General features: G+C 47.1%; 1 protein-coding gene and 1 pseudogene across 3 annotated transcripts in view; one reads left to right on the top strand and one right to left on the bottom strand.

Annotated features, from left to right (window-relative positions):
* Positions 1-485: 485 nt before the first annotated feature.
* FBLN7 (fibulin 7) overlaps positions 486-12,780 on the top strand; it is a gene marked incomplete at its 5' end in the record, with an annotated part of 34,448 nt that continues 22,153 nt past the window's right edge. For both annotated transcript variants that reach the window (XM_080931141.1, XM_080931142.1), the window contains one exon: positions 486-560. In XM_080931141.1, the coding sequence (XP_080787267.1) occupies positions 486-560 (75 nt within the window). The remainder of the gene's footprint in view (positions 561-12,780) is intronic.
* Positions 12,202-12,565, bottom strand: LOC308431610 (large ribosomal subunit protein eL31-like; annotated as a pseudogene). Its single transcript has one exon. The product of its transcript is annotated as a large ribosomal subunit protein eL31-like (transcript).

A 12,780-nucleotide genomic window follows, 5' to 3' on the forward strand; every position in this document is an offset into this window, starting at 1 on the left:
ATTTTTTAAGAAGATGTGGTCTAACCTGAGCCAAGTTTAAGAGGGCCATCTTTCTGCCACACTAAACCTGTCCTCTGCTGTCCTGGAGAAAGGTGTGGGCTTTGAAGTGGGACAGACCTAAGTTTGGCTCATCAATCAGCCACGTGTAGTTGGCCTAGGTCGCTCCTGGAGGACAGTGGGGACGGCGGGCAGTGGGGTAGCCCAGGGTGGGCACTGGCCACCCTTTGTCGCGAGGCGTCGCACCCGGTCTTTTCCAGAGCAGAGGCTTGGGCGCGCTCCCAGGCGCATTCCAGGCTCCGCAGCCCCTCCTCTCTCGCCTCCGCCACAGGGCTGGCGCCTCCCCGCGTAGTCGGGACAGTCTCGTGCAGGCGGCTGCGGACACTAGTGGCCTTGGTAGCTGCAAGGGACCCTCGCACCGTGGGGACTCGGGGCCGGCCAGAGAAAAGCGACCTGCCTTCCCCACCAGCCAGGCAGTGCGGGGCAAGATGGGGCCGGGCTCTCAGCGCGCGTTGGTCCTTCTCTTGCTGCTCCTCGCCAGCCCTGGAGCGCGGGCTTTCCAGGTCAGTGTCCCCGCAGCCCGTCTTGGGGTCCCGCTTCCGAAGAAGGTAGCGCCTAGGCCAGGGCATGCCACGTTCCACTCCTGTACCGGAGTTGGGACTTGGAGCGGAATCTAGGGCTAGGGTTTGGTTGATGGAGAGAGGAACGGGGTCCCCATCTGTCATCGCAGGCGACCTGGGCTGCTGCAGCCCAGGGGAGAAGTTGGCTCTACGTGGGAAGCCGGGGAAAACTGCCCCGGGACTTCTGAGACATTGGTCTTTTGTGGGTCTCAGAACACCTGGCCGTCCAACTCTGTTAGAGAATGTCCTCGCTTTCCAAACCCAACATTTACGTTTCGAACTGAAATATTCCTGCTGCCACCGAACCCTAACTATTCTCAGAAATCTTAGTGTTCTGAAGAATCCTCAGGTGGTTCTATCCTGAGTACCTGAAGCCTTAGATTTGCAATTACATTTTCTTACACTCTCTTCCTTCCTTCTTTCCTTTTCTTTCCTTTCCTTTCCTTCCCTTCCCTTTCCTTCTTCCTTCCTTCCTTCTTTCCTTTTCTTTCTTCTTTCCTTTTTTTTTTGACATTTATGTGTCCAAATCCCACTGAATTTATTTGATTGGCCAGATTTATTATTGTTGTTGTTGCTATGATTATTAACCATTGGAAACTGATCCTTAAAATTGAGAATGTAAATAAAAATGTATTTTAGAAACTCTGTATTGTCAGGTTCAGGGTCAACCTCCATCAAATGCATTTCAGCAGAGAGAGGCCCTTTACTTCTGTGACAGTCCTGATGGCGGAGCAGCCCACCAGCTTCTCCAACCATGCCGATAGCAGCATAAACAGCTGCAGGATGTGCAGGGAAATTGGGTGCTGAGTGTCAAGATCCTCGCTAGTCGTCTAGGCCTTCTATGAGACCACCCAGTCCGGAGGACGTGATAGAAACTACCTCTCTGGCTGGACTCTGACCTGGTCCTTGTCCACGCCCCGTGTCCTGTGGCTAAGCTGCTGTGTACTGGCAAGCTTGCCCTGGGGCACTGAGAAGTCCCCTGGGGTACACAGCAAGGCTTTCCAAGCCAAGAGAATTTGGTTTAGGTCAGACCGGCTCCTGTTAGTGCAGAAGGTAACGAGTGGGCGTCACAGGAAGTTGCTCAACGGCCAAATGGCAAGGACCCAGCCTGGGGCTACTGTGAGCCCACCCACCGGAGCAGTGGGATCTCCCCAGTTTTGCAGATTACAAAACCAAACCAAACCTTCATTCCATGCCCAATGCCAGAAGCACAGAAGATGCATCTCCACTGGGTTCCTCCATCCCAGGCTACAAAGGGGCAGGGCATGAGAAGAGAGAAATTCCAGAGGCCAATCAGCTCATGATATTGGGTGGGCATCTGCCACATGAGGTTGGGTGGGAAACAGTGAGGTCAGGGCAGCTGGTGAAGGTCCAGAGGCGGCACCGAGCTTGCCTCGGCTTGAACATGTTCCTGCAACACTCAAGATCCAATCCCTGCCCCGCCCTGGCCAGGCTTCTCAGTCCCTTGCTGCCCAGCATAGCCTTCTTTATCCGCAAAACACTTGTGGGTGAAACTTTGTTTCAAAGTTCTAATTAAACTGACCTTCAGCGAATGCTTGGGGCTCCCCCGTCCTCCAGCTCCAGGCTGGGCAAGCAGACAATGAACCACAAGGAAGCCCTGGTGTTACCTTCTTCCTTCTCATCTTCACATCTATGCTCTGAGAATCAGAAACTTGCTGACCCCTGCTCTACAGAGATTGCCTCTCTGCCTCTGTTTTCCTGCTCTGGCTCCCTGAAGGGCAGACCAACATTGGCCTGTGTCAGGCAGGCAGTCTCTTGGCTATGCATGACATGACCCAAGGGACTTCTAGAAATTCTGATGCCAGTCTTACCTCCAAAGGCTTTGGTTTGGTTAGTCCAGGTAGCACCTCAGGTAGGGTTAATGTCCCTAGAAAAGATGCCCGAGACCAAGAGCAATCCCGACTCTCAGAGTCACAATGTGGAGTCAGCTACAACCCAAGAAAGGTTTGGGGTCAGGGGAATTCTCAGTGGACTCAGTACGGGACTGATGTGAACCTCGAGTACCATGGTGTACCTGGAGTCTACCTGACAGTATGGACCCCAAGGGTCTCAGATCCAGTGATGAGACCTGCTGGTAAGCAGTAAGGATGGAAATTTACCCACAGGATCACCTCTTTTCATGGAGGAGATGGGTTAGGATGCGCAAGGGACTTCAGCAGCAGAAGCCAGTGGGCCTCCAAGTGGAGCCAGTGTGAGCTGCTCGGGAGCCCTATCTGGGGTTCCTCTGTGTCTGTAAATGTGCCCACTTTGCTGACCCTTGTGACACCTAAGAGTGACATTATAGGTGTGCATCAGTGTGATGAATGAATGACTTCATGCATGTGTGTGTCTGTGAATTCACAATTGTCTGCATGCGATGAAGGTGTGTGTATGTGTGCATGTGTCAGGGTATATGAGGAAATGGGTGTTAGTATGTGTGTGTGCTGGTACACATGTGTTATTTCATGTGCATATGCACGCATGGTTGTTGTCTTTGTTGTGTGGGTGCCCATGCATGTGTCAAAGTATTTGGGTATTATAGGGTAAGTATTGATGTGCTAGTGAGTATATGTCTGTGTACATATGACAGCACATAACTGTGTTTTCATGTGCACATGTGAAAGCATGGCTATGTGTAATGGTGGTGCTCTAGTTGATATGTGTTGCTGTGTCAAAACACTGCAAAACCAGCACGCACACACACACACACACACACACACACACACACACACACACACTTTTAAAACAAAGCTTTGCATAGATTTTTGCATAATATAAATCTCTTTTCTCCGGTATGAATATGTAGGAGAGGGATTGCTGAATCAAATGGAAAATGACTGCTTACTATTGCAAGGAATTTTCAAACTCTGTTTTATAGCTGCAGTGTCCCGCCTAGGAGAGACTCGGCCGCTCTGCTTCCTCACCAATAGTAACGTTACTAGGGTTTTCACCCCAAATCATCGCAATAGGTGTCTCGTGCGATCGCTGCAAGATCTGTGTTTGTTTTCCCAATGACTGGCAAATGCTGTGGGCTGTTTTCTTGGGTGCTGGTTGCTGAGTGAACAGCTGACTCAAGCGTCCATTCTCGCCATCTTCCGTTGGCTTTTGTTTGTGAAATGGAAGTCATGTGTTTAATGTGTGGGTTCACCTCGGCCTCCCCAGTTGCCTGGACTATAGTCATGAACTGCCATGCCCACAGTGCCCAATGGATTGATTTTATTCTTGTTCAGTTTGGAGCTTTTCTTTTCCTTTTCTTTTTTTCTTTTTCTTTTTCTTTCTTTCTTTTTTTTTTTTTTTTTAAAAAAAACAGATTCTAAATACAAGTGAATTAAAAATGTGTTCTCAGTTTGTAGCTTTTCATAACTGCTTTTTTCCCTTTTTCTTTCAAAGATGAGGTCTCACGTAGCCCAGGCTGGCTTCCAGCTAAGACTGGACTTAAAATCCTACCCATGACTGTGTCCACCTCCCAGGTGCTGAGGTCAGGTGTGCACAGCCACACCCCGCTGGGTGTTTTCTGCAGAACAAAGTTTAATAAAGTCCTATTCATTGGCCAGAATTTTAAGCAATTACATTTAAGAGCCTTTGGCCTAATTTCAAAGCCGAAACATTTTCCTTCTGTTTTCCTCTAAAACGTTCATAGCTTTGCACTTTTTACTATGATCCATTTTGAACTTCCTTTAATAGTGTGAGACTTGTGTGGACGGTCACAGTTTTGCACATGGGTATTAAAATATTCTAATGATATTTATGGAAATGCTACCAAGTTATCATTGAGTTGCCTTAGCAAAGCCAAGCCTCTTGTGAATATGGGATTTTCTGCATCAATCATATACTAGCTTTTATAAAAGATGTATTTATTCACTTTGTGTACACATGTGTGCATGTGTGTGCATGTGTGTGCATGTGTGAGCATGTGTGTGTGTGTATTGCCTCTTTTAGGTTCTTTTTTTTTTTCATTAAAAGTTTTAGAGTGAGGGCTGTCAGATGCTCAGCAGATAGAGGCTTGGGCTGCCAACCCTGACAATGGAACTTTGATCCTTGGTTTTAGGAGGAGAGAAGTAACTCCTAAACATTGGCCTCTGATCTCAGCCACACATGAATGGTGTGTGTAGAAAATGTGCATGTGTACAAATACACACAGAGTATATAAACAAATATAACAACATTTAAAAATTGTTTCAGAATGAGCGCTTCTTAATGTACAAAAACTCTTCGGCAGTTGTGATTGGTATTGTATTATATTTATAGATCAATTTTGGCACAAGGAGCCTTCAAATCTGTAAATACTGTATGCCTTCCCATTTGCTTAGCTATTACTTGATATTTTTTCCATCAGTTTTTTTTTTTTAAACAGAAACTTTGTTTTTGTTCAGCTTGTATCTATTTTAATCTGGGGTCATTTAGAATGCTTTTAATTGGGTTAGAGAGATGGCTCGGTGAGTTGTGTTTACTTTGCAAGTATGACGACAGAAAGTCAGACCCCAAAGTTCGCATAAATACTGGGCAGGCTTGGTGGTTTTCTGGTGGCCTCTGTACACGAGAGGCCATTTGACATTTAAATACAGAACCACCACTACTAGTTCAGAGGAGAGCAGATACCTCATGGTCCAGAAAGCACTGTGTCTACCCAGGAGGCCACTCTGTCTGTCCAAAACACTGTCTCCACAGGCAGGCACTTTCTTCCATGGGTTGCCACAGAGCCAGGGGGTCTGCTGTGGCTTACTGCCTGTCTTGTCTGAAAAAAATACTTCCAGAGTTTCCTGGTATGTTACCCTTCAGCTGAGTCTGTTATGGATGTTACCATGACGACTTCCTTTTGCTCTTTCCAATTAGCCTTCAGCCAGGACATCTCTTTGGAGGCCTGTGCATTCTGGCCCTCTACTTTGGCTTGCTGGGCTTGTGGTCCTGCCTGCTGACCTAAGGACTTGGAGACAGGGCCTGTCTGCTCTCATAAACTTTTTGAGGTCCTGCTCATGCTCCTTCTTGGTTCACCGAGTCAAAACATCTATGATTTCACTTCTTGCCTGACATGCTTTCTTGGACCTGTGTATTGGCCATTTGCCCCACTGAGCATGTCACTGCCAACACATACACTTTAACATTATGAGACGGGGTTCTGTGGCCCATGCTAGTCTCGAACTTGTAACCATCCGGCCTCAGACTTCTTTGTGATAGAATTATGATCTATGAGCGTAAAGGGGCAGCTCATGCTCTGGGAACAAAGGCAGAAGCTGAGTGAGTAGAACTGTCATATCCTTTCATATTCTCTTCCAGAAACTTCCAGGCTCTCAGTAACCCCCTACAACTTAAAATCAGGACAAGAAATCTAAATAAATGAATAAGAAAAGATATAAGATCTTATTATATAACCCTTGGTAGGCCTGGACTTCATTATGTGGACCAGCAAGCCTCTAACTAGAAGTAATCCTCCTTCCTTTGCTTACTGAGTGCTGGGATTATAGGCATGCTCAACTGGACATTTCTTTTTTATTAAGAAAAAAACAGCACCCATAATTTAACAGCACTCAAAGCCACCAGTTTCAGAAAATGGGCTGTACATACATGGGAGTCTCTATCTGTAAAGATATAGTATCCAGAGGGAGCTACTGGGCATGAGACTTGAGTAGCCTATCTTGGGCTAAGGGTGAGCAAGACAGGGAGGCAGGCAGGGATTAATGGTTGGATGGATGGATGGTTGGATGGATGGATGGATGGATGGATGGGTAGATGAATGGATGGATGGATAGATGGATGGATAGATGGATGGATGATGGATGGTAGATGGATGGATGGTTGGATGGGTAGATGGATGGATGGGTAGATGGATGGATGGATGGATGGGTAGATGAATGGATGGATGGATAGATGGATGGATGATGGATGGGTAGATGGATGGATGGATGGATGGGTAGATGAATGGATGGGTAGATGGATGGATGGGTAGATGGATGGATGGATGGATGGTTGGATGGATGGATTGTTGGATGAATGGATGAATGGATGGATGGATGGGTAGATGGATAAATGGATGGATGGATGGATAGATGGATGGATGGGTAAATGGATGGATGGGTAGATGGATGGATGGATGGATGGTTGGATGAATGGATGGATGGATGGATGGGTAGATGGATAAATGGATGGATGGATGGATAGATGGATGGATGGATAGATGGATGGATGGGTAGATGGATGGATGGTTGGATGGGTAGATGGATGGATGGTTGGATGGGTAGATGGATGGATGGATGGGTAGATGGATGGATGGGTAGATGGATGGATGGATGGATGGTTGGATGGATGGATTGTTGGATGAATGGATGAATGGATGGATGGATGGATGGGTAGATGGATAAATGGATGGATGGATGGATAGATGGATGGATGGGTAGATGGATGGATGGATGGATGGATGGTTGGATGGATGGATGGTTGGATGAATGGATGAATGGATGGATAGATGGATGGATGGATGGATGGATGGATGGATGGATGGATGGGTAGATGGATAAATGGATGGATGGATGGATAGATGGATGGATGGGTAGATGGATGGATGGATAGATGGATGGATGGTTGGATGGATGGATGGTTGGATGAATGGATGAATGGATAAATGGATGGATGGATAGATGGATGGATGGTTGGATGGATGGATGGTTGGATGAATGGATGAATGGATGGATAGATAAATGGATGGGTAGATGGATGGATGGTTGGATGGATGGATGGATGGATGGATGGATGAATGGATGGGTAGATGGATGGATGGATGGATGGATGGGTAGATGAATGGATGGGTAGATGGATAGATGGATGGATAGATGAATGGATGGGTAGATGTATGTATGTATGTATGTATGTATGTATGTATGTATGTATGGATGGATGATGGAGGGAACAGGCAGGCAGGCAGAGATGGATAGAGGGAGAGAGGGAGAGAGAAAGTGAAGGAGAAAGGGAGGAAAAAGATTAGTTGTAGAGAAGCAGAGTTATTTAGAATGTAGTGTAAAAGCATTATTAATGTATTGGTGTCACCAGACTGTGCCAGTATTACCCTAGAGCATCTGTCCCTGACAGCCTGGCTTGTCACCAGCACAGACACTGTTCCAAAAGGCAGCAGGACCCAGGTGGTATAGACCCGTGTCCTGTCCTGCTCAGCTTTTTTCCTAACTGGGTAATTTGGGTATGTTTCTGTCCCTGTGACTCAGTTTCCTTCTCTGAATAATGATGACAGCAGATGTTCCTATCTCATGGTACATGGTAAGGAGAAAATGCATAGAAGAGAAGACAGGTGGTGTGTGTTTAGCACATGTCACAGAGAGAATGGACCAGCATGGCTCACAACTTGATGAGTGGTGAAAGAGAAACAGGAGAAACCACTGTTACTGTTTCCATGACTGTTGGAGAAAACAAAAAGAAGGTTTGGGTATGAATATAAAATCCCTAACAGCCAGCAAGGGACTTCAGGCTGTGTGCATGGCTCAGTGGTAGATTCTTGCCTCCAGTGTGTGGATTCCATCCCTGCTAATACACACAGAGAGAACCTCAAAATGCCCTGTGGCTCAGGCCCTCGGAGGGAGACTCCAGCTGCAGGCTTTTGATGGTTCATTTTGTGTCAGCTTAGCTAACTCATGGCTTTCCTATATGTTGCAAGGAGAGTATTATTTAGATGCGATTAACACCACATTAGAGACTTTAATAAAAGAAATGACTCCTTGAAATGGAGTTTTTCTCCTATGCAAACATCAGAGCAAGTTCTTCCAGGCTGCCTTTGAACTAGAGGTACAATAGTGACATGGATCTTACCCCACAGTTAAGTGAGCCAGAGACACCCCCATTTCCTATCTCTCTTTCCCTTTCTTCCTCATGAGTGTGTGTATAGAAATGCAGCTCTCTCTCTTTCTCTCTCTCTCACGTGCGTACACACACACACACACATACATAGACACAGACACACACACACACACATACATAGATACAGACAGATACACACACACACATAGACACAGACAGACACACACACACATAGACACAGACACACACACACACATACATAGACACAGACAGACACACACACACATAGACACAGACAGACACACACACACACATAGACACAGACAGACACACACACACACATAGACACAGACACACACACATTCATAGACACAGACAGACACACGCACATAGACACAGAGACACACACATACGTAGACACAGACAGACAGACACACACACATAGACACAGACAGACACACACAAACACACATGACGTGTACCAAGGCTGGAGATCTGGCCCAGTGTTAAGAGCACTAGCTCCTCTGCAGAGGACCTGGGTTCAGTATCTGGTACCTATATAGTGGCTCACAGACATCTGTAACTCCCGTTCCAAGGGATGTAACTTCCTCTTCTGGCCTCCATAGGCACTGAATGCTTTTTGGAATGCAACACACATACCCACAAAACACCCACACACATCAACTTTAAAAATAAATTACTCTTAACAATAAAAATATGATATATCTCAAATATGCATGTTGTACCTTATTACAACACGCATAATATACACATCCTAGTATATTAACTACGTCTAATTTCTGTTTATTGCGTGTTGCCTGTACTTCTTTGGAGAACCCTTACTAATGACTAATGCAGGGGCTGTAGGCAGCTTTGAGGGTGACTTCTCCAACTTTCTCTGCTTATGCTAGTGTGTGCTCAGTGGAGGGGTTACAGCCCTAGACTTGATCTAAAAGTAAAGCTCTAGAGAGAATGCACACATTTTCCCATGACTCAGTGGTGAGGGCCTTGAGCCTTGGCTGAGCAAGCTCGAGTTGGCAAATGCACTCTGTCCTCTCTGAGACCTAAAGACATCAAAACATCTGTGTTTCCATTAAGAATATGCTGACGCGGCGCATAGCTGTGGCTAAGGAGGAAGCAGGGTTGAGAAGCAGTCCCTTCCAGTCCGAGGGGTCATCTGTGGTCGCCTGAGCACCAAAGCTCTTTTAGTAAGGTAACTCTTGAGGTTGTTACCACGCTAGGACATGCTGTAGAAGTCCCCTCAGCTACACACATCAAAGCCTCAAGGACCTTCCAGCCCTCACCCAACACATCTTGCTCGTGGGATTCTTGACAGTAGGTTCTGGGTCTTGACTTCACTTATCAATTCAGCCCAACAGCAAGAGACCTGGATGGGGTGGGAAGTTCTAGGCCCACTACTACATCTGGGATGAATGGTAGGTAATCTTGGAGTCACACACCATCCACAACTGTGGGCCCCTCAATCAGCTGGTGTGATCAGTGTATAAAACGTTCTTGCAGACTTGTCTCTCCTGCTTGGTTCTTAAAGAAAGGTGAACATGGCAACCGCTGAGGGGCTTTGAGCAAATACTGTGAGAGGAATAACAATGAGAGTATGAATAAGGACCCCCCAAAGAGGATGGGGGAGGTGGGATATTGGGGGGTGGGATTTGCTGGGACGTGTGCGCATGCGAGTGAGAACGCTTGCTCCTGAAAGCCGGGGAGGAGGGGACATCAGGTGTCCTGGTCCCAAACATTCTGTCAGTCATTGAACTTGGAGGGGGGGTGGGGGGGGTGGGGGGGTGGGGCCTCGCTCCAGAGATTCTCCTGTGTTCATTCCCACAACCCCAGGTTGCAGAAGCATTTGCCCATGCCTGGTTTTTTACCCGAGTGCTAGGCAACTATTCTCACCCTCTGAGCCATCTCTCTAGAACCTCGGGCTCTTTTGCGCGGTGCTCAGCAGTGATGTCACGTTCTAGAATCATCTGTGCCTGGGGAGAGCTGACGGTATAACCCCACCCCACTTTTCGTATCTGTCACTTTTGATGTCTGAGTTTGAATTGGGGGACATATTGTCTCTTTCAAGAGCGGTATGACAAGAATGAGAAACCCTAAGCCCGTCACGCCTTTAATTCCAGCCTTTGGGAGGTAGAGGCAGGTAGATCTCTGTGGGTTTTAGGCCAGCCTGGTCTACACAGTGAGTTCCACAACAGCCAGGGTTATACAGAGAAACTCTGTCTCTAAAAAAGGAAAAAAGAAAACAAATATAAACCCAGGCCTTTTTATTCCCTCAGAAATGGAGAATTTCCCTATCTTGGTTTTACCTTAAATGTTATTAAAATAAACACAGGCAATTTTTCTACAGCTTCTTGCCCAGTGGCATAACCCGGGTGTGTAGCCAGATATTTTTGCTTTGTTTTGGTTTTCATTTTTGTTTCTGTGGTGATCGGCCTAATGACCTTGCACATGTTGGTTAAGAGCTGGACCACCATTCTGTCCTTCCAGCCTCAAAAGCCAGTGACAGATACTTCAACCGAGAGGAATCTCTTCAAGAGAAAAATAAAAACCAGTCAAGAAAACAAAGCACCGAGGGGTCCCTACGAACCTATGAGACGGGGGCCCAGACAGAGTGGGTTCCTTTCTCCTTCCTGGGGTGTGGGGCTGCCCTATACCCAGTACACAGACAGCCTTGCTGAATTTTCTCTCCAGAATGGGAGGTCTATTGTGGGAGCCTAGGGTTACCTTGTACAGATGGAGTCTGGAGTCTTCCAGTGAGAGGGACTGGCCTCTTCTCATTGCCTCTGACTCTCAATGTCATGCAGGCTTGGCTCTTTCCCTCAGCAGCTCCTCGGGCGACCTCAGCAAAGGCTGCATTTGTGAAGTGGGAAATGGTCTGTCTCCATGCCTCGGGTGCTCATGTTCTGAGCGGGCAGTGGTGGTGGGTAGGAGAGCCCAGTGAAGAGAAAGGATGGGAAGAGGGGAAAGGAGCGCCTACCCCAGACTAAAGTACACAGAGGGAGGGAAGCAAAGTTGAGAACAGAACTAGACACACGCTGTGTCCACCGATGTGCAAGTAGCAGTACACCCAATGGAAGGAGGGACAGACAGAGAGTTGCATGGAATCTGGTCTGTCCAGATGATAGTGAAGATGTGTGTGTATGGGTGCCCGACTCAGACACAACACAGAGCCGGAAGTTAATGTTGGTGTCTCTTAGTTTGGATTAGTGTTGTGTTTTGAATTAGTTTTCAAGGTGGAGGCTTTCCCTGATCAAGTAAGATGGTAAACACTGTTTCAATTTTTAAATGGGGGACGTTTGGACATGATCCACTCTTCTCCAAAACTCAGGCCTCTTGAGCACTTACCCTGGCTGAACAGGGGTTCCAGTCTCATCTCCCCGTTGTCAAGTGGGCTTAGTTCTGGACTAGGGCAGCAGACTGTGAGCCTGGCTCCCACCAGCTCCATGTCCAATACTTCTGGATCAGAGCGCTGCCCAGTTAGTGGTGGCTGCTGTAAGGAGCCTCAGACATCCTGAAAGGCATTCATTAGCAAGCTCCCGTCTCTCAGCCAGCAGAATAGCACCAGAGATCTTCCTTACACTACCTGAGGCAGGTCTAGCAGGGATGGGTCAGAGAGAGCCTTTCGGCCTTCCTCATCAAGTTATCACAAACCTTTATTATTATTATTATCATCATCATCATCATCATCATCATCATCATCATCATCATCATTATTATCATCATTATTATCATTTTGGCAGTTCTGCACCTTTATTTGACATTCAGCAAGTTAGTTCTCATCCACATTGACCGTCTGTAGCTTTTTGAATGTGGTAACAGGCACATAAATTACCTATGTTTAGTGAATCCTCATCCTCATTACGTTTTCTCGACAAGCGTACTCAGATGCGATATGGAACATTCCTTATTCCCTTGGCCCAGACGGCTTTATGGAGCCTGGTGTCAGTGCGCACATCTGGAGTCTCCATCTCCTTCATGGCAAATTTCCGAATTTCTTTGAGTGGCTGAAGAGCACGCTTCCTGAAGCCCACTCCATGGATGCGCTTGTGAATGTTGATGGTGGATTCTCGGGTCACCACCTCGCTGATGGCAGAACAGCCCTTCCTCTCCATGCCACCCTTTGCAGGAACCATTCGGCCAGGCCCAATCAGGAAAAGAAGGGCGCAAGGAATTGTGGGATGGAAAGTTGCATAGCCGTACAACTTCCGGGTCACAGGGAGGTCTATCACAAACCTTCTTAGTGACCCCCGCCCACTCCCAGGTTCAGGACGGCCTGAGGCTGTTAGGTGTCACCCCAGTGAATGTCGAAGAGAAAGCCTCTAGTGTCAGTGGTCCTTAGGGTCAACAC

This window comes from Micromys minutus, assembly GCF_963924665.1.
Source record: "Micromys minutus genome assembly, chromosome: 17".
Lineage (NCBI taxonomy): Eukaryota > Metazoa > Chordata > Mammalia > Rodentia > Muridae > Micromys > Micromys minutus.